The sequence below is a fragment of the Gymnoscopelus microlampas genome, assembly GCF_963454915.1.
Source record: "Gymnoscopelus microlampas genome assembly, chromosome: 4".
In the NCBI taxonomy this organism is placed as follows: Eukaryota; Metazoa; Chordata; class Actinopteri; order Myctophiformes; family Myctophidae; genus Gymnoscopelus; species Gymnoscopelus microlampas.
Genome location: NC_139941.1, coordinates 57,525,839 through 57,550,838, shown reverse-complemented (window position 1 = coordinate 57,550,838; position 25,000 = coordinate 57,525,839). Strand labels below are relative to the sequence as shown.

Genomic DNA, 25,000 nt, shown 5'->3' with positions numbered 1-25,000 from the left:
TGGACACAAAAACTATGGAACTCTGACTGGTATTATTTTACACTATGGAATTGGAAATAATAGAGCATATTCACATGGCGGCCATTTTGTCATTTTGCATTGAAGAAACGGGGTGGCATTTCATTAACTTAATAATAAAATGGCCGCCGTGTGAATATGGTCTTCAGAGACCACACCCCCTTGTCACCCTGCATAATAATACATATGTGCAGAGTAGACCAGTGGAGTGGAGAGCATTTTATTTGGGTTTTCTCTTCTGAAGTGACCAGATATTTACGGGTCCATTTGGTTCCATTTGTACACTCTCAGAGTTATGGGGGTCCTTGCAAATAAAACATTTGAGAACCACTAGTAGGACTCCTAATGTGTCATATATAGTGTCGTAGTAAATCAGAGCCATACATATTCTGAAGAAAACCCAGAGACTTGACATTCAGTAATTGGGTCTTATGATTAAAATAAGAACATTATAATGGTGTGTAAATGAAGAATTTGACACGGACACATTTGTCTGTGTACGGACATATTAATGACCCCTGGGTTAGACATAAGGTGCATAAGGTACAGTATGTACATAAGGTACAGTATGTACATAAGGAGACATAAGGTTCATAAGCAGCAGCTATATACATGAGTATGTGCAATAATCCACTCTGTCGTCTTTCTGGAAACAGATGATGTAACATCATATCTTTAATCTGATTGGCTGATTCTTCTAAACTATAAAACGAGTCCTCCTTCATTCTCTTTCAGACTCCAGAACTTCTCTTGAGGTAAACATCTGTTTATTCTGATCTGTTTATTCTGATCTGTTTATCTGTAATATATTAGATTATATTTATATTGTTATATTTATATTATTAAAACATACAGTATATTCATATTGTTATACATGTGTATCTGTTGATAAATAAAATATATATCTATATTGTTATTAATATAAATACACATTATGTCTGTTGATTATATACTGAATAACGTACTGTTATATTGACATATCAAATATACATACAGCTTTCTTCACAAACATGTTCATAAAGGTATCTACAAACACCTCTCAATTTGTTCCAACCCAACTCCCTTGGGATACTTTGTGTGAGCCAATCAAAGTTGGGGTACCCGGAGGGCCTGGAAAAAAACCTGGAACAATTCAAATTGGGATGTCTAGTTATAAGTTTTCAGGGGTCCTGAATCCATTCCAACCCTTAGTTTTTGGCCATAAACGTGGCCAAGAGGTTAGGGTTAGCAGGGTCCTATCCATCAGATTGTGGTGGCTGTAATTGTCATCTACCTGGGCCCTCTCAGATCCCCACCTTTCAAGCAATGCATTCTGGGATAGGTGTTAAAATGTCACAGATCACAGAAGTGAACCTTTCAGGTTCTGTTTATTCAGCTCTCTGTATCTCTGCTACACATCACTCTATAAGCCATATCTCCTAAACTGGTGGGTCAAACTGTACAACCAACATGTCAATGTGTAGTTATGATTCCTGCTTTCATATGACATGACAACATGTCAATGTGTAGTTATGATTCCTGCTTTCATATGACATGACAACATGTCAATGTGTATTTAATCTCTGGCTCCGTTGCCTTGATCACAGCGAAACTGTGCACACACACTCCCTGGATGCCAATTCAGACCCTCTGCCCTATTTTTTTCACATGGGCCTGTTATAGCGCCACCAGGAGGCCGCTTTTTGCAAAGAACCTTTTTTTAAAGTACTCCGTTAGATTTTGTCCAAACGTCACGCGAATCGGTACACAGTATCTCTATAGTCATCAAACGAAACGGGTATTTCAGATTTTTCATATTCCATCCTGATTGGATAAAAATGGCTTCCAAAGTTTGCAGGAGTGCATGCAATTTCCGTGATATTCTGCACGCACATTCCCACTAAGCAGAGAAAGAAATGCTACTTGAAATTTTTCAAATCAGCCTCATGGTGTCGCTATAACAGGCCGATTCGTATTTTTACCTATAACTGCACAAATCTGTGTAAAACTTTGTTTGCGCACGCCCTAGAGGGCAAGGAAAACCTTTGCCCTGCATTTTTCACATCTGGCTTTTATAGCGCCACCAGGAGGCCGACTTATATAAAACATTTTTTTTACATTACTCCTTCAGATTTTATCCAAATTTCACACAAATCGGTACACATGATCTCTATAGTTATTTGATCAAGACGAATCTGTTAGATTTTTCATATTCCATCCTCATTGGCTAAGATTGACATCTAAAGTTTGCAGGAGTGGCCCGTTTTGAACAAAATGTTGCAAATCCTGAACGCAGCGTCCGATTGCGGTGAAACTTTGCACTCATATTCACACTACGTTGAGGAACCAATGCCACCCTTTCAACATTGCCCTATAATAGCGCCACCAGGAGGCCGATTATTATTATTTTTTAAATATTACTCCTACAAATGTTGTCCAAACATCACACAAATCAGTACAAATGATCTCTTTAGTTAAGTGATCAAGACGGATCTGTCCGATCCGCCTGATTTTACACATTCCAGCCTGGTTGGCGAATTCCGAACATTGCTGGGCCACAATAACCTACCTGACCTGTCGGACACCTGTGCTTCCAGGAGCACTTTTTCTAGTTCTGATCTGTTTATTCTCATCTGTTTATTCTCATCTGTTAAATTCAGTTCAGTTCTGATCAGTGATGATGAAGATTACAGCCACCCTCCTCATCCTCTCCTCTGTACTTCATGTCAAAGCGATCCCAGGAAGTAAGTACATTATATTTATGTTATTAAATTAACCCATTGAGGCCTGAGGATCCGATTCTGCTAAATTGTCTTCTAAATCCCAACAGTTTTCTTAAAAACATATGTTTCTATATCAGTGGTGCTCAAACTTTTTCATGTCAAGGACCCCCAAAATGATATGTATATGGCCACGGAACCCCATCTCAAAATATTCAGTTCCAGGGACCCCCAAAAGCAAAGATTTGAGTAAAAAATGTTTGCTTTAAAGGAGAGTTTCAGTCATTTTAGGTGTTTGCTTTGATGTGTCGCTAATCACTCACCAACATACCAGGGGCAGTTGACTTTTTCAATAGAAGCCCCTGTTGTCCATTGTGGAGACCCCTTCCACTGGCATAATGGAGTAATGCCTATTTTAGCAGCTCCAAAGTTCGTTTTTTTCCCACTAATTGTCATTATGCAGTGTCCTGACACTCAAACATGCACTGAATGTCCCTTATGAGCTACCGTTCATGCAGAACGACATGAAGCTAGTCCTCGGTGTTGCCAGATTCTGTGAGAGAAACAAGCAACCAGCACTCAACCACGTTAGCAGGCCTGTGGCCTTCAGGGAATTTAGGGCTAATTTCTGGTCTAAGTCTGGTCACCATCCGTAGACCCCTTAACAACTAAACCTCCCCCAGTAGTCCAGTCCCTGACTTAAGACACAACATGGACCTGGAGATATCACAGTTATAAGAAGAGCAGAGGACAGAGGGACCTCTTTAATCTACTGGTCTGCTTCAGAAGAAATGTCAACTTGACCCCCAACCGTTCAGTGTCCAAGAGCAGAGTATAATAATGTGTGTATGTGTGTGCACACCTAGGTGTGCACGTTGGTGATTCTTTGAAAGTTAAGAAAGTCAGTGTGTGTGTATGTGTGTGCACGTAGGCGTGATTCTTAGAAGTCAGTGTGTGTGTATGTGCCTTTTGTGTCTTTTTCAACAGCCACCCACACACAAAAAACGCTTACTTTGCACCTTGCACCGACTTTATCAGCATGGCCATATATGGGCTTACTGGGGGAGGGGGGGGGGGGGTTAAACTGGGTTAAATTTCCCCCAAGATGTGTCTTGTACTTCAGCATAATTCAGCAATATTTTCAACAATTTACTCAAGTACTGTACTTAAGTACAATTTTCAGTATTTTTACTTCTACTCCACCACATCTCAGAGGCAAATATATTACTTTTACTCCACTACAATTATTTGAAAACTTTAGTTACTAGTTACTTTGGAGATTTTGATTACAAAACATACACTTTTGACACCAATACTTTTTGTACTTTTTCTCAAGTAAATAAAAAATTCTGGACTTATACTTGTAACAGAGTATTTCTACATTGCAGTATTGATACTTTTAATTAAGTAAAACATTAGAGTACTTTTTCCAACACTGTATATTATATTACATTATATTATATAATGTTATGTTCACATCCTGAAATAAATCATTATGAATCTGTTTCATAATATTATAAAAACATTTAAATCTGTTGAATAAAATGTTTGACAGGAAGATACTTCTAATATTCACCTTTAGAACCAAACATGACTGTTTAACATGATGATGATGATGATGATGATGATGATGATGATGATGATGATTGTTGTTGAATATAATGTCATCTTTGTTTTATCTCCAGTGTTCCATGAGACCATTCAACTCCTTGGCTGTTCAGACACAGTTAAAGACTCATATAAAGAGTGGATGCATGGACTGGATGGTGAAGTGGTGTTCTACGCAGACTACAACAAAGGGAAGCTGATGGCGCCTCAGCCTCCGTTTGTAGATCCAATGACCAACCCAGGAGGTTATGCAAGAGCTGTGGGTGATCAGCAGTACTGCAAAGCCCAGCTGGACATCATTCTCACTATCTTGAAGAAACCACCAGTGAAAGGTACATGAATACTATGAACACAATAGTTATTTACTAAAACGGTTTAATATATTTAACATTAATGAAAATGTTTAACCCATTCAATCCGGGAACACATATGTGTCATTTTAGATTTCTTTGGCTGTTCAAAAATAGCAGATCTACAAGCTCATAGCGCGGCACCGACTGATGCGCTATGAGCTTGTAGATCTGCTATTTTTTTATTTATTTTTAACTGTTAGGATTTAGAAGACATTTGTAGAATCCCCAGAAGCAAAGATTTGAGTTACAAATGTTTGCTTTAAAAGTATATATAACTGCTCAAAGAAATGTAGGGAACACTTTGATCCCTTATTTATTTTGAGTTTTCATGAACTGTGTACATACTGCTAACACAAACTGCTCAAAAGAATTAAGGCATCAAACTGTTCCCTTCATTATTTAGAGCAGTATATATTCAAAGATTTGCGCAAACCTTCATGATTTTTCAAAAATAGCAGATCTACAAGCTCATAGCGCGGCACCGAACGTGCCACATATGAGCTTGTAGATCTGCTATTTTTGAATAGCCAAAGAAATAAAAAAAATGACACTCAACTCAACTCAAATGTTATTTATAGAGCACATTACAATGACCAAGGCCAACCAAAGAGGCACAACACATCAAAACAACAATGTTACAGTTCATACAGTGTAAAAATATGCATAGCAGAAAATAGTGAGGTAGAGACAATGGTTGTGATGTAACTGTTTAACTGTGTTCAAAGGCCAGGGAAAAGAAGTAGGTCTTTAATAGTGATTTATAAATGTCTATGGACTGAGAGGCTCTTAAAAGGAAAGCTATTCCAGAGCCTCGAGGCGGCCACAGTGAAGGCTCGGTCACCTCTAGACCTTTTGTTAGTCGACCTTAAGGTTTGTAGATTTAGATTATTATTACAAAACATTCATTAACCACTTCAGCCCTATATACATTTTGGCCATTTGAAAATAGCAGATCTACAAGCTCACAATGTGTCGTGATGCGACGCATTGTGAGCTTGTAGATCTGCTATTTTCAAAGGATTTTCATACATTTGAAAACTTGAAATGGGACATTCTGCACAATGAGTACTTTTATTTTCGATACTTTAAGTATATTTTACTTTTGTACTTTTACTCAAGTACATTTTGAATTCTGGACTTTTACTTGTAACAGAGTATTTCTATATTGCAGAATTGATACTTTTACTTAAGTAAAACATTTGAGTACTTTTTCCACCACTTGCTGCTAGTAGCCCCGCCTGCCTCCTATTACACACACACAGACACAGACACACAGACACACAAACACACGCACAGGCACACGCACACACACATGAACCTATTTTAGACTTTATGTAGTGACATATTTGGCCTATAGGGGGCAGTTAGCCTAGTGTTGATATAATACAGATGATAATAAAACTGAACATTTTTAATTGTCTATTTCCAGATGGATATGTGTACTATGAGGCTACCCGCTGTGTGTTTAACTCCAGTGAGCTGAAGGACATACAGTACATATACTCAATGAATTTCGATGGTGATGAGTTCCTCAGGTGGGACAGTAGAGTAGATCAGTATGTTGGATACACTGAGTTTGGTGTGAAGAACGCAGAGCGCATGAATAAAGATCCTAGAGAACTGGCTTGGATCAGAGCAGAACGAGAGAGATACTGCAAACACAACATTGAGATCTCCTACTCCAATGTTCTGAACAAGAGAGGTGAGCTGATCTCAGAGCAGCACTCAACACTCATCACCTCATAAACTATAACATGACATCATAATAAATCATTCTATTCAGAGATGATTAATGGTGTTAATATTGATCTGATAATGATTATAAAACATCCCTTTGTCTGGGCCGTAGCGTGACGGTCCAGGCAGCCCAGGCTGGGGTCACGCTATACTTTCCCTATCCCTCTCTCTAAAAAACAAACATTCAATCCGGGGATTGAATGTCATTTTCAGCATCTCTGTCATTAGGGTTAGTCAACATTAGGGTTAGTCAACTCTGTCATTAGGCTCTGTCAACATTTCAGCATCTCTGTCATTTTAGATTTCTTTGGCTATTTTAGAAGATTTTTGAAAATGTGTGCAAATCCTTGAATGTATATATTTTAAAAGGAACATTTGTAACTCAAATCTTTGCTTCTGGGGGTCCCTGGAACAACATATTTCACAACCTTTGCACACATTCTCACGATTTAAAAGAAATAGCAGCTCTACAAGCTCATAGCGCGGCACCGAGTGCCGCGCTATGAGCTTGTAGATCTGCTATTTTTTTTTTATATAGCCAAAGAAATCTAAAATGACACAGATGCTTTCCTGGATTGAATGTGTTAATATTCTCAGAAACATTTCAGATCCTCTTAAACACTAAAGCCTGATTTATATTGTATCCTAACATGCTGTCACACAGTGGAAATAGCAGATCTACAAGCTCACAACATGTGGTGTCACCAAGGGGCCAGCTTGATATTTTTACATTGACTCTAATACTGAAGAGACAGTTCATATGAATGACCTGTAGTGTCACTGTTTTACCCCTGCTGGTGTCACAAAGAATATTCTCTCAATGTAAGCGGATGGGTTTTGACAAACTTTAGACTTGATTTTCTTACCTTAATAAACATTGTCATAAATACTATATGCTTCCAGTCGCTAGTTTAAAGTCTCCTTTCAATCATCATGATATGTGTTTTGGTAAACTATGGTCCACTTTATTTTAAAACTGATGATACATTTAAGTAGGGTATGCTCTAGGAGGGGTGGGATGATTTGATTGACAAGCTAAACAACCAATAGCATTCATTCCCTGCCCCTGCTCTTGATTGACAAGCTACCCAACCAATAGCATTCTTTAGGGATTGACTTCATAGAAATAGTCACAAGTAAACCAAGAACCTATCATCAGTCTAAACAGTATAATATCAAACAAAACAATTATCTGTACATTGAAACTATACAAACTATAGGATGCCAGGTCTACAATGAAGAGAAGGGAGAAGAGTCTAGGATGTGTGGAGCGTTGTCCAGGGTGTTTTAGGGAAGGTTCAGACAGCTTCCCTGTGTTAGCTGATCTGAGTGAGCGGGAGGGGTTGTAGGGTTGGATCAGGCTTGAAGATATGGGGGTGTCATACCTTTGGTTGCTTTGTAGGCCAGTGTTTTGTACTCTGTGAGGGCAGCAACTGGGAGCCAATGGAGGGAGAGGAGAACGGGGGAGAGGCGGGAAACGTGAACATTTTGGCTGGTTGAAGACCAAGTGTTTTGCGTCTTTCTGGATCATTTGGATCTCATTTGGATGATATACAATTATTAATGATAATGACATGTTCCTCTGACTGTTAATGATAATATTAATAATGATAATGATAATGATAATAATAATCATCTTTTTTAGGAGTGGAGCCCAAAGTGAGACTGAAGTCAGAGACTCCCCCTCGTCGTGGTGAACACACTCACATGCTGAGGTGCAGCAGCTACGACTTCTATCCTAAAGTGATCCTGGTGACCTGGTGGAGAGGTCAAGAACCTTTGACCTCTGGTCTCTCCTATGCCGATGTGTCTGATGGAGACTGGTACTACCAGTACCACTCCTACCTGGAGTACACACCCAGGTACACACCTAACAGACACCTACACATAGAAATACACACCTCTACTGATACTGCCAGTACCACTCCTACCTGGAGTACACACCCAGGTATACACCTAACAGACACCTACACATAGAAATACACACCTAATAGACACCTATACATATATTCTTTAAAAAGAAAACAAGTGTTACTCACTTGCTGAAAATGGCCCATTAATTGGTAGGCTAATACTAAATCACACACACACACACACACACACACACACACACACACACACACACACACACACACACACACACACGATTCCTCCCGAGTCCCGACCATGTTTATCACCAGTCCACTCCAGACACAACCACTCAGCAAGCTCGTCATCGTGCACTCATGACGAACGCACACAGAGACCCGTGTACGAGCGTGTTATACATGAATACACACACAGGAATACACTATAATGTGTGTATCTCCTTACTAAGTTTCTTCTGCCTCTTGCCTTCCTATTTTTCCTGCAATGGGGAGGGAATAGTGGAATACACAATAAACACTAGAGCAGAGGAGAGCCCAGCGGGGCATTCACGCTCCTACACAAACATTGTCAAACAAGTTTTTTTTTCTCTATAGAATAAAATATTAACAAAGACCAATGGATCCATGTGTTGAATCACGGTGTGTTTCAGCGTGTAGATCGGCTACTTTCACAATCTATCCTAATGTTAGTGCTAATTAACAGCTGCTCACTCACTGCCAGACCGGGCGGGGAGGAGGGGCCGCTTCAGCTCTGAGCAGATCCACATGGACACACATTCTACTTCATGATTATTTTAAATATCAGTATAAACTTAACTTATTCTAATGCTATTGTGTGTGTGTGTGTGTGTGTGTTACAGATCAGGAGAGAAGATCACATGCATGGTGGAACATCCCAGCCTGACCGCGCCTATCAAGATGGACTGGGGTCAGTTACTGTAATCTACTGTAATGTGTTACACTACACTCTGTTTTAAGGGTTAAAGGAGTATTCTCTATTTGTACCTGAAGGTATATTTGTTTTGCTGAAAGTAAAAACATCGATCAGCTTAGTTCACTAATGGCTGCAGATAATCATCGATTAAAAAGGTCTTAATATAATATAATATAATATGATATGATATGAAATAATATCATATCATATCATATCATATCATATTATATCATTAATATAATATTTGTATTGTCAGATTTCTCCACGCCAGAGTCAGTGAAGAACAAGGTGGCCATGGGAGCATCAGGTCTGGTTCTGGGTCTGGTCATGTTCCTGTCTGGATTCATCTACTTCCAGTGGAAGAAACGAGGTGATTAACATGTTGTATTAACATGTTTAATTAAGTATTATACTACCAGTGGAAGAAATGAGGTGATTAGCATGTTTAATTAACATGTTTAATAAACATATTTAATTAAGTATTATACTACCAGTGGAAGAAATGAGGTCAGATCAACAGAGGATCACATGACATGTGGAACCCTCACAGAAATGCAAACAAACAAACATGTAAAGCCACAACCTAAACTGGTTTATATTGGTTTAGAACCTTAACCGGTTTAGACCAGTTTAGACGACTTAGTTAGAGGTCAAAGTGTGTTCTATGTTGTTACATTTAGCTTTAATACATCAGTGTTACATTTAGTCCTAAATAAGAGTCAAATGTTCACATTAGTTCTGATGCAACATGTGACCCTGATGACTGAACCCTAATGTTGTTGTGTTGTTGTGTTATATATATATATATTGGTATAAACCAGGGGGGTTATGCCAGAATTAGCATGCAAAATTGTGGGGTGGGTGGGTGGGGTTATAAGCCACAGCTTCCAATCAAATGTAGTTGTCTGCACATGCTCAGAAGTGGTTGGGGTGGAAGGGTGAGAGGGGTGGGTGTGTCTTGCTGGCAGACACCACATGCAAATGAAGGTCTCAGAAATGGTACATACACCTGAATATGTGGGAGGTATGTGGGAGGTGGTACATTAATGAATGAGGGCAGCATACACACACATACTCCCTTAAGTATCAGGGGTATGCCTAAGGAATACCCTCCCAAAATCATTGCTTTTCACCCAGTGATGGTGTGTATATTTATGCATTTTATTGAGAAATAAACACAATACAGTACATAGGATTTATTCTGTTTTAACTGTCTCTCTTCTTCTTCTATCAGGTCGTATTCTGGTGCCGACAACCAATGACGATCTTTAGACTCCTCCCACACACCCAGGTTCACTCCCTCTTTCTTTTTACAAAACTTTGTTTTTTTGTTTTATTTATAAAAGTATAAAACATACACAAAACAACATGATTGTGTAAGAAGTGAAACAACTAGCCTGGTAAACCATCCCGGTCGCGTGAATTCACATTAACATGTGTCTTCTGCTTCATTTATTATAATAATGAATCTAATAATCAAATGTAATAATCAAATGATTTGTTGTATCAGACAACACTGATGACAATGTATTGACAAAGTATTGGTCAAATGTTGTTTGAATGGACTGAGTTGTTTCTACTTTGATGGTTACTGTAGTTGCTGGGAGGCTGCTGGGAGGTTAGGTTTTTAACTAGTTTACTAATAACTTGTTCATGATCTATTAACTATGTATAGCATCGTTTTAAATCATTAACCACTAACAAACATTTAACCAGTTATGAATAACACATAACACAACTAATAATTTGAGAATGATGAATTTACTATTATAAAGGAAGGTTATTCTAAAGTGTTAACATGTTCACACAGTTAATACATTCTGATTCTTATTGGTTTATTGTCTTTTCACAGAACACCTGGGTGTGTTTTCAGAGAAGCAGAGAGTCATCACTGCTGGTAGAGAGGAGTAAATACGTGTGTGTTCATTCAGCTTTTAAATAATCATAACAGCAGCACAATGATGACATCATCAATCTTGTTAAATAATCACAACAGCAGCACAATGATGACATCATCAACCTTTTTCACAATGTGTAAAATGTGTCCTTTAAACAATTTAAAATGATAATTGGCTAGCCAAAGCTAATGATAATTAGTGTGCAGACTCTGTCTTTTCCTGGTGTTTGGCCCAGGTCGACATGGTTTTGAGGTGAGGTTAGGGTTAAGTTTAGGTTTAGGCATAGTTTTTGGGAGGTTAAAGGTCAGGGTTTAGGGTTAAAGTTAAGTTTATAGACGTAGTTTTAGTGAGGTTAAAGGTCAGGGTTGGGGTTGGGGCGCCACCTGGGCGAAACACCAAAGGAAGAGGGAGTCCTAATTAGTGTGGGCGGTTCATCAAATTACTTTGTATAGTTTCTGTCGTCAGAAAACACAAATATAATATTTCAGTTCTACACTATATTGAAACATTAAATAAATAATCACACACACAATCAGAGTTCTTCATAACATTAATATTAATATCCATCTGAATGGAAGTCAGTCAGTCATGTTTGTGAAAAAGGTTTTATTATTTTATAATTGACCACAAGTCATTTATTATGTAATCATTTATAATGTGTGATAATTCATGTGTTATGATCAGTTTCCCTGTGATGGGTGGACCTAAACCCTCTAGGCTGGTCTGAGGTGATGGGTGGACCTAAACCCTCTAGAGGGTCTGAGGTGATGGGTGGACCCGGGTCCACCCAAATTAGACAATGGTGGGCTACCACAGTCTAGGAAATGAATGGGAAACACTGATGGCATGAAATAATTTTCATTTTAAGTATTAATTCTTAATTTTTAAATGTAATGATTTATATGTAATCATGAGCAGGGGAGCAGATCTCATTACAACTTAGGAGGGAACCACAAACAAGGAATCTTCTCATCAATAACATCACCAACATAGAGTTAACGCTAGGATTTTAAACTAACTAATAATGTTCACAATGATTACAGTTTGTCTGACATTTGGTATAAAAACAAAACACCAAATCCATGTTCAATGCATGAAACAAACTATAATGTTATGATGTAAATAATCCATTAGAGGTTGACATCACATGATTTAACTACAAACACATGAACATGCCTCCATGCTTAACTGCAGGTTTTACAAACATTGATTCTTTCACATTAATTCACATCATTTGAGATTTGATTTGATTAGATTTTGGTCAAAGATATACGAGCAAAATCACAAAACAACTTAAACCCAGGATAACACATTAAAGCGTAATGAAACACTTGTTTACAATGTGGTCCTGCAGCATAACTAAACATAAATAGTCCAATAAATGTATTTGAATTCAAATGATTTGAGAAATCTAAACTAAACAGTCAGATGATATCTGCACAGCAGGGGGTCTGACAGGACACACTGAGTTAATGATATTTACAACATTTAGTTTTGTCTGTTTATCTGATTTAATGTTGATGAGTTAAAATAGACAACACAGCACTACACACACACACACACACACACACACACACACACACACACACACACAATATGTGTCTAATTCAGACAGTTTAGATATTCCTTGGTCAGTATTATTTCTTTCCGTTTTTCAGCTCCACTGTTGTGTTTCTATCCGTTCATATTGGCTGAACTTCACTCATTAAACTAGTTAACAGCTCTGTGGACAAGTGATGATGATGATGAAGCTTGTGGATTCATTTATGTGTCAGTTGTTGATGATCAGGACACACGGGTGTCAAAAACAAAACCTTCACAAAGTATTGTGTTTACTGTATGTGAGAATGATTTCAAAAGTGGAATCAGCTTCTATTAAACATAGATTTTGAATGATATTATTTATTTAAAAACACTTTATTGGAGGAACATGTCAGACATGTCCCCTCCTTCGCCCCTGGGATCTGCACCCCTGATCATGAATGGTTTGAAGTTCAGATGTTATTTGGCTTTAATTTGCTTGGTTTGAATGGAATGTCACAATATCAATAAATATATCAATAAAGGAATAAGAAACATAATTGGGCCTCATGTTTTCTTACATTTCACTCATACAGTATTTTATCTTAACTGTCTGTTAAGAGAAAATACAAGAGAAGCCAACCTCCACATTCACCACATGTGTTTTTCCCCAGGTGTGCTGAACCATGTGTCCTTTCCATGTCCTACCTTAAGGCAGCGTTCAAGATCATTGTAAAACAAACTTTTATATTACTCCTTCAGAGTACACATGATCTTTATAGTCATGTGGTCAAGATGGATCTGTTAGATTTTTCATATTCCATCCTGATTGGCTAAGATTGACATCTAAAGTTTGCAGGAGTGGCCCGTTTTGAACAAAATGCCACAAAGCATGAACGCAGTGTCCGATTGCGGTAAAACGTTGCACGCACATTTGCACTACGTTGAGGAACAAATGCCACCCTTTTAACATTGCCCTATTATAGTGCAAGCAGGAGGTTGTGCAAAACGCTTTTTAAAATAAATATTACTCCTACAAAATGTTGTCCAAACATCACGCAAATCGGTACATATTATCTCTTTAGTCAAGTGATCAAGACGGATCAGTCACATTTTTCACATGTTTCCACATATTTGTCCGCAGAGTTTCAGACCCACATCTGACAATATGTGGTGCCAGGGATCCCCATACAATATTTGTGTTAAAATGTTTAAAAAATATTAAAAATATTTTACTTTTTTCCCCAATATTTTTTGAAAATAGCAGATCTACAAGCTCACAACATGTGATGTGACACATTGTGAGCTTGTTGATCTGATATTTTCAAATAGCCCATTTAAAGTGGTAAAACTGAGCCTTGTTGCTTCTTTTGGGCTTGTTTTCATAGACATGGCCGTTTGTTTCTTTTGATAAATCTGGCAACACACTGATTTACACCTGCAGTAGCTATAGGGAAGAGGTGAACATATATTGAATGAAGCAGCACACAGAGAAAAACTCAACGGCGCCCCCTGTTATTTAACCCATACCGAGCAGTGTGCGTTCGAGTTACACTAAAATAAAGCAGTCATGTAGGCTTCACAACGCCTGGCGAATGGCGATGCGACGCGTTGTGAGCTTGTAGATCTACTATTTTCAAACAGCCAATGCAGCCAGATCTGCAATATTATCTGAATGACTGTTAAAGCAGTTTGTTTAAATGAGTTTATAAAATGTTATATTTTCACAGGGATTATTTATTAGTGTGTTAGATATACATGTTGGAGTGGATACATGTGTTCAGATGCCTGTCAGACGGTCAGACGATGCTGCTCTGCAGGTCTAGGATGGAACAAACGGGTTCAGCCAAAGACAACAACAGCCTCAGACCTGACGTGAGATCTGAACGGGCCGTTAGGCTGAAGTCAAAGTCAGGATATATTGATAAATGCAGAAAGTTGCTGTGATCTCGCCGTACGCCCATTATTTGGTCTGCACCGCGTTGATAAATGAGGACCAGTGTGCTGGGGCTCTGGAATGGCCCTCCCCTCCCCTCCCCTCCCCTCCCCTCCTCTCCTCTCCTCTCTTACAAAACACTTGAACCTTTTTATCAGCTTGACATTCAAAACAAACTTTATTCATATAAAATGTATGTAAACAAAACAGAGCTAAATTCAACAGAGTAATTTGGTGATTGATTGGATCTTCACTGTCTGTCTGTCTGTCTGTCCTCAGTCAGTCTGTCTGTCTGTCTGTCCTCTGTCTGTCTGCAGTGAGTCATCCAGTCAGTAAAGAAACAGTCAGTAGATAAACAGTCAGTAAAGAAACAGTCAGCAGATAAACAGTCAGTAAAGAAACAGTCAGTGAAGAAACAGTCAGTCTACATGCGGCAGGTCTCATGGAAAGCCTCCAGGGTCCTAAAGTCTCTCCATGTTGGAGGAAGTCCATCCTGAAGGAAACGCCCACAGCGCTGACAGGAGCCCTGGAACAACTTGATGTACGACCTCAGCCACGTCTAACACACAACATATACACAATATTATATACAATATATACACAACATATACACACAACATATACACAATATTACATATGGGTTAAAGTTCTCTACATGTTCACAACACCTCACACTGTCATCATCATCACATCAGCACTATTGATAACTGTATTGATAACAGTATTGATGACCCATCATGAAGGAGCGGACCACCACATCAGAATGAATGATAACTGATCAGTAGTATTAGGGGTGTCACGATACTCGATACGTATCGAAATCGAACCGAAAATGACGTACGATACAGTGTATCGAAATCAAAAGCCGTATCGTGATTAAAAAAAAAATACTCCCGCGCATGCGCACATCCGATTGCACGTCCGGGTGAAGCCATGCTGGAGCTGCTGTTGTGTTTTTCCGTGCATCGCGCATGCGTGCTTACGACGGGGGAGGAAAAAAAAGACGACACGACAAACCCACACACAGTGCACTGCACACCGCAGAGGAGTTTGGAGGAGAGACAGCGAGAGAGAGAGAGAGAGACCGCTGTAGCGTTGCGTCTGTACTACTACTTTACATTTCACCATGGCCACTGCTGAAGCCAGCGATGGTAATGATGATACACAAACGGAAGAATTAAAAAACCCTCCCGCTTCCTTTAAGTCAAAAGTCTGGCAATATTTTGGCTTCCCAGTGAATTATGAGGGCACCCGACAAAACGGCTACCGTTTGTCGATTATGCTCCACACGTGTACCGTATCCCAGCTCAGGCAACACGTTATATATTGGGATGCATATTCGCAGGCATCACAAAGACATTGATCTGGCCGGTAAAAGGATGACACAGCCAACAATTCCAGGCTCTTATAGAGCCAAACTCCCACATCTTTCGACCCGTGCTCAACAAATAACGAGCGCAGTTGGGATGTTAACACTGGGTTACACTGGGTTCAATCATTTGATCAGTGTCCTAGAACCACGTTACGAAATGCCAAGCAGATCGCATATGAGCACAAAAGTGTTGCCTGCCTTGTATGAGAAGGTGAAGGCACAAATGATAGAAGGGCTGAGCCATGCAGAATGAATTGCCTTAACAACAGATGGGTGGACCTCCAGATCAACAGAGAGTTACATCACCATAACAGCTCACTACATTAATGAGAATTGGGAGATCGAAAGCCCAGTACTTCAAACGCTCCCAATTTATGATGCCCACACAAGTGAACATCTGTCTAAAGGATAATTCCTTTTAACAGGTCGTTCATGAAAGTCCTTGCGGTCTTGTTTCCAATGAGAACCTGTGAGCAATCAGGGGTTAAGAGTCTTGCTCAGGGACACATTTCATTTCATCGACACATATGCTGGCCTGGCCTGGAATCGAACCTGGGGCAACCAGGGCCTCTGGCTCCCTAGGCGGGCTCACTAACCACTCAGCTATGGCCGCCCCTCTGATTTCCTGAAGAAAGCAGCAGAAGAATGGAAATTAGACAGACCCAATGCAAAGATCCCTGTGACAACAGATAATGCCAAAAACATAGTAAATGCCACAAAAGAGGCTGGAATGTCGCCACATGTAGGTTGTTTTGCACACACAGTGAATCTGGCAACACAGAAGGGGTTAGGAGTTAACCAGATGTCCCGTATTCTGGGCAAAGTCAGGAGGATAGTTGCTTTTTTCCACCGCAGTACAACTGCAGCAGCTGTCTTCAATAGCAAACAAAAGTGCCTAGGGCTTTGTAAGGAAAATGAAACCCCTCACAAGCTAATTCAAGATGTTGTGACACGGTGGAACTCCAGCTATGAAATGATAGAACGCTACTTAGAGCAGCAAGTGGCAGTTTATGCTGCTCTCACAGAGGACAGCGTGAAACAGAATGTGAAGGACCTCATCACCCTCACTGATGCAGAGATTAAAGTCATGGAGGCGGTGGTCGAGGTACTGAGGTACTGAAGCCCTTGAAAACAGTCACTACTTTGCTTAGTTCTGAACAGCAACCCACTGTATCTATGGTCCTTCCCCTCCAACACTCAATCATGACATCTATGAGACCCAGTGACACAGATTCACCAACTGTGAGGGATATTAAATCTGCTATAGCAGGAGAGGTATTCAGACCCAACACTTCAGAGCACTGCACTAGATCCTAGGTTCAAGTCTCTCCCCCACCTGGATGACTTCTTTCTGAGTGAGATCCTCAAAACTCTGGCTGAGAAAATCTTGCAACAGCATCCAACACAGGTATGTATATATGTATGTACTGTGTATATATATGTATATACATATATACTGTATATATCCAACACAGGTATGTGGTCAATTCATTTAACAAAGAAATCTTAAGATTTACCCAATACAAAAAAGTAATGTTAAATATTAAAAGTGATATAATTCTTCTAAGATATAATTAGTTTAAAGAACATTTTAATATTTCATGATAGCACAGTAAGCACACCAAACATGTCACCACAAATGGCCTCAGGAGGGAAGCATAGACCTCTCATTTATTTTATCTGTTTTGTGTGACCTTTGACCCAGGCCTCTGGAGAAGAGCCCAGCCAGAGCCCTGCAGAAGGTTTAGAGACTGTGTCTGGAGCCCCCCCCCAGCAAAGAAAACAGCACTCAGTGAACTGTTTGGCAATTTCTTTAGCACAGCCCCCACCACATCAGTAGCAGGAGCCCCCAAAGCATGGCCTGAAGTTGTGGAAGAGGAGATTCAGCTTTACAAGATGGCCAAAGTCACCCCTCTAGAGTCAAATCCTCTGAAATGGTGGAAAGACAATGAGCAGTCTTATCCACATTCAGCAAAGCTCTCCAAACATTATCTTGCTGTTCAAGCAACACGTGTTGCAAGTGAGAGAGTGTTCTCAACAGCAGGAGACATTGTGACAGCTCAAAGGAATGCCCTCACTCCAGAACATGTCAACATGCTCATCTTCTTGAAGAAGAATTTGAAAATAAAAAGTGAATAGTATGGCTTAGCTTATTATTCACATGTCTTGTTTGTTAAAGCTCTTACCTGTTCAAACAATGTGAACAAACTTTAAGAAGTTTAAGAACATGTAGCCAAATAACAGTTGTCTTTGGATCCTTTTTTCTTACATGTTCAACTTTGTATTTATTTAGATTTTATTTAGTTATAGAGCTTCACAAGAATGTTGTTGTTGTAAGGGCATAAAACCCTTTTTGTTTTTCTCATTTGATATTATTCAAATAAAAGGGACTTATTGAGAAACGTGTTTTTCTTTACAAATCAAGACAATAGCCTAAATTAATAATCATATAGCCCTCAAAGCTGAAAAAAAGGACGTTTTTAAAATATATATTGTATCGAAAATTGAATCGAATCGTGACCTTAAAATCGAAAGTCGAATCGAATCGTGGATTAGACGTATCGTGACACCCCTAAGTAGTATTGATAACTGATCAGTAGTATTGATAACTGATCAGTAGTAGTGATAACTGATCAGTAGTATTGATAACTGATAACTGATCAGTAGTATTGATAACTGATCAGTAGTAGTGATAACTGATCAGTAGTATTGATAACTGATAACTGATCAGTAGTATTGATAACTGATCAGTATTAATGATAACTGATCAGTAGTATTGATAACTGATAACTGATCAGTAGTATTGATAACTGATCAGTAGTATTGATAACTGATCAGTATTAATGATAACTGATCAGTAGTATTGATAACTGATCAGTAGTATTGATAACTGATCAGTATTAATGATAACTGATCAGTAGTATTGATAACAGTATTGATAACCCACCATGAAGGAGCGGACCACCACATCAGTAGTATTGATAACAGTATTGATAACCCACCATGAAGGAGCGGACCACCACATCAGGCATCTGGGGCAGCTGGTAGTGGAGGAGAGCTGTGGTAGCGTGGTCCGTAACCTAGCAACAACACAAACACATTTCACTGAGAGATGATCATATCCTGAACCATTCACCTCTAAAACATTTATATTCTTCTTCTTGTAGATCTGATTTTCATTGTGTGTGTGTGTGTGTGTGTGTGTGTGTGTGTGTGTGTGTGTGTGTGTGTGTGTGTGTGTGTGTGTGTGTGTGTGTGTGTGTGTGTGTGTGTGTGTGTGTGTGTGTGTGTGTGTGTGTACCTTCTGGAACACCAGATGTTGAGATTTGGACCAGATGTCAAGCTGAGAAGAGACATTACATACACATTACAATAAGTGCATTCAACATAGGTAGGCAAGAACACTACTAATCACCAGAGGTCTGAAGTACATTCTCTTCTAAAACAAGCAACTAAGAGTATACCTAGAGCTAAGGTAAAAGTACAATATATCAGCTACCTACTGTCTTAAACAGATGAGACACATAATCAAACTAGAAAATGTGCTCCTCGGAGCACAAGTCTCCGCCAGCAGACCTGTGCTATTTTAATCTTGTGGGAATGTTGGGAAAATTCCTTTCGATGTTCTTTACAGACTCTTGTACTTTTTCTTCCAGAGAATGTAGCAATCTTTGCTGTGTCATGTTGTCAGCATTTGTGGCTCGTCTTCGTTTTTTGTCATTTAGGGATTCAAGTGCTCTTTGTCTCTGTTTCTTAGCTTTGGCCTTCTGCTGTCGGCATTGCGCCTTTGCTTCTTCATGAGGTTTCAGACGATGTTTTCCTGCTTCTTCAGTTTGCGTAATGAGAGTTAGTTGCATTGTGTGATCTCAGCTGTGATCTCTGTTTGTACTGGAAAGTACTGTTCCTGATTGATCCTGTCTAAGCTATTGATTATTGAAGCTATTGAAGACATAAATAGTCTTTGGAAGTGACACACCTATTTATAGGATTTTATTTCGTCATGCGTCCCTCTAGCCAATCAAAAGCATTGGTGACGACATATTGTCACGTGGAGCTTGACCAATGTTAGCTTGGCTAGGGGGGGGGGGACACACAGCGGGACGGGAACGAAAACATACTCTCCACCATGCCTTCGGCCTGGCGGAGACAATAAACAAGATCCAATTCAAATAAACAAGATCCAAGAGATAGCAGACACACGTTACCATGGAGATCAAATAAACTGACAATCTGCCAGTTGCTATGGTTACAGACAGACAGACAGACAGACAGACAGACAGACAGACAGACGGGTACCTTTCCGTCATCAGAGTAAACGTTCTCATTGTATCCTCTGACGATGGTTCTGTCGATGAACAACGACCTCATCACAACGATGGCCTTCAGCACCTTACCCAGAGTCACCTGGTAGAGAAACATTTTACATAATTTTACAACACTTTACAGCACCTTACCCAGAGTCACCTGGCAGAGAAACAAGTTTACATCATTTTACAACACTTTACAACACCTTACCAAAGATTGTTAATATAGGAAGATACACAATCTCCATTGGAGCCACTAGAGGTGAAGTAGTACACACATCCTACAAATAGTCTCCTAAGTAGTCATGGTTTTCTTCTCCCCCGACCATCCCACCCCCCTCCCCGTCTCCCTGACAACGTCACGTGGATGAGTATTTGTGTATTTTCTTCATTAAAGAAAATAAATGCTTTACATGTTTGAAAGTACACTGTTACTGTTATATGAAACCCATACAATTCCCCCCACAAACTCACAGTAACACATATGATTCAGTTTTATGCTAGATGTGCTCAACATTGTAACCTTTTAGTTATAAGGTATATATTTTACCACTATAGACTATAGCCAATCACATTACAGCTAGTGTCATCACCACTAGCTGTAATGTGATTGGCTGACTTTGCAAAAGTATAGATTTGCATTGACTGTGGCAGGGTTAGCGTTGTAGACTATTGGCCAATCACGGTGCAGGATTGGTCAGTGTCCAAACCTCACTTATAGCCCCAAAAAGTGAGAACTGAGACATAAAATAATATAAAAACGTATAATAGGCTACTATCAAAATACTTCTATGGATTATTTATAACTTATAAACAAGTTTTGCTTTCCTGTTTATTAATATGTTGTCAGTGGCGTGTTTATGTTGGCTTTGTGTCAGTGATGTGGCCGTGGTGGTAACTGGCAGACTCGCCCCTAAACACGCTCGCCCCCATTTTTTATAGTATAGTTTTACTGAGATTACATTTAGGAATAAGGTTAGGTTAGGCATAGTTTTACTGAGATTAAGTTTAGGAATAAGGTTAGGTTAGGCATAGTTTTACTGAGGTTAAGTTTAGGAATAAGGTTAGGTTAGGCATAGTTTTACTGAGGTAACGTTTAGGAATACCAGGTGAATACCGCCGGATTTGGGGCGACTGTGTTTTGGGGCGAGCGTTTTGGTATTTTGGTATAACAAGCTAAAAGGTGGCAAGATACTAATAAATAGAGTTAAAATGATGCAATCGTGGCTCAAAACTGGAACTAAGTGTGGATCAAGAGGAGAATATTTGGACCAGCAACACGTAGAAACTGAAGTGGTGGATGTATTGGGCACAATGTATAAAGTCTTTGGGTATAGCCAGCCAGCAGAGAAGCAATTATTAGATAGATATACATTCTGGATTCCAGCGGCTCTCCGGGGGCGGGGTTTGCCAACCGCTCCAGTGGGTTCCCAAATCACACATTAGGGCCAACTGGAAAATCTCAAAAGTGAATTGTATTAAAAAAAAAGAGAAATCTGAAAAGGAGCAGTTTTAAACATCAGTGTGTGTGTGTGTGTGTGTGTGTGTGTGTGTGTGTGTGTGTGTGTGTGTGTGTGTGTGTGTGTGTGTGTGTGTGTGTGTGTGTGTGTGTGTGTGTGTGTGTGTGTGTGCGCGTATGTACCAGCAATACAGCCGATGTTCCGTTGGGTCTGAACAGTTCGATGGTCATGTCAGGAAACATCCTTCCAATACGAGAGATGACGTCATCCACATACCTACACACACACACACACACACACACACACACACACACACACACACACACACACACACACACACACACGATTCTTAGTCATTAAATCAAAGTGATGAATTGAAACACTGAAGGCCACCGCAGAGGCCTAGCTGAAACCAAGGGGCAGGTAAAGCAACCAGAAGCTGTCGACCCGCATCACCCCTTAGATGTTCCCCCGAGACGCTACAGCCACTCACTGCACCTACTCCCCCCTCACCCATAGACATAGCATCACCCCTTACATGTTCCCCCGAGACACTACAGCCACTCACTGAACCTACTCCCCCCTCACCCATAGCATCACCCCTTACGTGTTCCCCCGAGACACTACAGCCACTCACTGAACCTACTCCCCCCTCACCCATAGCATCACCCCTTACATGTTCCCCCGAGACACTACAGCCACTCGCTGAACCTACTCCCCCCTCACCCATAGACATAGCATGCTCGGTTCTCTCGCAACATCTGGCAACACTGATTGAACTTCCGGCTCCAGGTTTGCCACCCAGAGAGCCAATTAGAGGTGCTGTGATCAAGATCTTTGTGATCCGATCGCGATCAGGCAGCACCAAAATAGATCCGATTCCGATCAATACCGATCCTTTACGGCACATAATAGTCTCTATACTGTTTATCTCATGTTGTACTTAAGTGCAGTACTTGAGTAAATGTACTTGGTTACTTTACACCACTGCGAGAGAGAGAGGCTCGCGTCGCAAAAGCAAGTGTTGTTAATTCAGCCAAAATCTGTCACTTGTGTTTGAAATGGTATTGTTTGATCGGCGGTATTTATACACATACTTGTGTGGATGACCATTTTAGCGTCATGGTATAAGTGTACCTCTGTACTTTCAATCAATCCATAAAGTAGTACTGTACTTACTGAGGAGGCAGAACCAGAGTACTGGGCTGGACTTTGGGACGCCTCTTGGCCGACGCTCCCATCTGATTGGCCGATCGTTTGAGTGACTGCTGGTTCAACAAACTGGAGGCGAGGCCAGCGTGGTACTGGAGCTGGAAATGTATTCAAATATAAACTTTCACCTCTGTGCTTGATTAGGAGCCGTCACAATTATCACATTATTTTTGCATAATCGTCATCATCGTTTCCATCTTGAAATATTTTCAAACATTTTCAAAAATAGTAGAACTAGCAGATCTACAAGCTCACAACGCATGGCAAATTTCCACTATTCATGTTTTTTTTTAAGCATAAAGTCCTTTCTTTGTACATTTATGTTATTTGTCATATCTGCACCTGTGCGACTTCAAAGCCTAAAAGCCAAACATAGATGTAATCTTTATACATACTTATGTTCAACGACAAAAACCCAATTACATCATTAATCGCATTTGTGTGACAGGTAATGGTCATGTAAAATGTCAGGATGTTGACACAGCCCTCATGCTCCATCAGTTGTTCTTTGTTGGAGAAACGTTGCTCATGAGATTAGAGTCGTTTACGATAAAGATACCAGCAAGCCTGGAATTTGGTCATTTTAGGGGCAAGGCCACTTGGCCTTTGGTGTTGTAATGTTTTTGAGGGCACAAAGGCCAAATGACAGGGCAGGAAGGCCAAGATATTTAAGTCTAAAAAGATGTTTAAGTCCACGGAAATAATGAATTTAACTTGAAGGTTATTTATTTTGATATAGTATAAGAATAGTCTATCTGTGAAATATAACCCATTTATTTCACTAAATAATGTATTGGCAAATGACCAATATTTTGTTATATTAGTGTCAATCTCTCCTGCCCTGGATACCAGTATCGGAAAAGCTGCCGATAAGATACTGCCTAACACATTGGTTCTCAACTTGGGGTCCGGGGGCCCCCAGAGGTCCTTGGGGGGGTACCAGGGGGTCCCCAGCTAAATGTGTTAATACAGTGTCACACTCATTTCAACCACTTTAACCATATTTAAAACTTTGGCTATTCAAAAATAGCGGATCTACAAGCACTTTTACAATGAATTGTGGCTCTGGCACTCAGAGCCACACTGACAGAAATAGGTTCTCTGTTGGTTCCTATTCATGCCTCTCATTACATTCCTGAGTCAAGTGTGACACCAAGTGGTCATATTTGGTATGACATGTGTCTGGTAAACCAGTTTGAAGACGTTGACATCAGTTCAACTCAACTAATGCTTAACCTTTGAACCCTGCTGTTCTGTACCAAAAATACATCTACAGAGCTTGTAGATCGGTTATTTTCTGTGACCAACACATGGGGTTTGTGCTGTGGACTAAAACAACCACTACATGTACAGTAACATGTATGTTAAAATATAACAGTTCCTTGATCAATGGTTCTCAAACTTTCTCAAAATTTCAGGGACCCCCATAACTCTGAGAGTGTACAAATGGGACCAAATGGACCCGTTACGGACCCTGTAAGGGTCCATTTGGAACCCAGCTCAAGGAACCCTGAGGGTCCCTGGACCCACCACTTTGAGAGCCACTGTCCTAGATTATGTTTAAATTACACACTGGTATCGGGTCGGTACTCGGTATGGATCAATACGCAGGTTATCGGAATCGGTGTCAAGAAGGAACAAAATGCTATGTGTCCATCTCTACATGCCATGTGAATATAAGCTCCTGAACTCTGGTTAGTCAGAGAAGCTGCTAGTCGGCCCAGATAAACACACCCATCTGTTCAATACACAACTCTAAACTAGTGGTTCTCAACCAGTGGTCCGAGGACCACCGGTGGTCCTTGCGAGGGTCCCCGGCTAAATTAGTTAACATAGCGGTACAATCATTTTAACCACTTAGCTTTGGCTATTAAAAAAAATAATCTTGTAAATTTGTGCATGTGTTTGAATATATATATATATTTTTTTTTTTAAGCAAACATTTTTAACTCAAATCTTTGCTTCTGGGGGTCCCTGGCAACAAAACATTTTCAGATGGTGGTCCGCGGCCAAATTTAGGGGTCCTTGGCATGAAAAAGGTTGAAAACCACTGCTCTAAACCTTGATGGCTGTTCAATAA

The 25,000-nt window shown here is 39.9% G+C and overlaps 2 protein-coding genes across 3 annotated transcripts in view; one reads left to right on the top strand and one right to left on the bottom strand.

Moving 5' to 3' along the window:
* Nucleotides 1-13,162, top strand: part of LOC311044512 (H-2 class II histocompatibility antigen, E-S beta chain-like) — a 13,900-nt gene extending 738 nt beyond the window's left edge. The window contains exons 1-8 of one of the 2 annotated variants that reach the window (XM_084056152.1): nucleotides 2,653-2,741; nucleotides 4,403-4,657; nucleotides 6,108-6,380; nucleotides 8,061-8,277; nucleotides 9,144-9,211; nucleotides 9,474-9,587; nucleotides 10,452-10,508; nucleotides 11,070-13,162. In XM_084056152.1, the coding sequence (XP_083912278.1) occupies nucleotides 2,675-2,741; nucleotides 4,403-4,657; nucleotides 6,108-6,380; nucleotides 8,061-8,277; nucleotides 9,144-9,211; nucleotides 9,474-9,587; nucleotides 10,452-10,489 (1,032 nt within the window). In that variant the 5' untranslated portion in view covers nucleotides 2,653-2,674 and the 3' untranslated portion in view covers nucleotides 10,490-10,508; nucleotides 11,070-13,162. Of the gene's footprint in view, nucleotides 1-2,652; nucleotides 2,742-4,402; nucleotides 4,658-6,107; nucleotides 6,381-8,060; nucleotides 8,278-9,143; nucleotides 9,212-9,473; nucleotides 9,588-10,451; nucleotides 10,509-11,069 lie in introns of those variants that run through there. The other variant, XM_084056153.1, reaches the window with a different exon arrangement.
* A 1,727-nt stretch (nucleotides 13,163-14,889) lies between these two features.
* Nucleotides 14,890-25,000, bottom strand: part of LOC311044514 (mediator of RNA polymerase II transcription subunit 27-like) — a 55,740-nt gene continuing 45,629 nt past the window's right edge. Inside the window, exons 4-9 of the mRNA XM_084056155.1 lie at nucleotides 22,888-23,018; nucleotides 21,891-21,984; nucleotides 20,241-20,348; nucleotides 19,246-19,287; nucleotides 18,947-19,024; nucleotides 14,890-15,131 (exon numbers count right to left, since the gene is read on the bottom strand). Of these exons, the coding sequence (XP_083912281.1) occupies nucleotides 14,997-15,131; nucleotides 18,947-19,024; nucleotides 19,246-19,287; nucleotides 20,241-20,348; nucleotides 21,891-21,984; nucleotides 22,888-23,018 (588 nt within the window). The 3' untranslated portion in view covers nucleotides 14,890-14,996. The remainder of the gene's footprint in view (nucleotides 15,132-18,946; nucleotides 19,025-19,245; nucleotides 19,288-20,240; nucleotides 20,349-21,890; nucleotides 21,985-22,887; nucleotides 23,019-25,000) is intronic.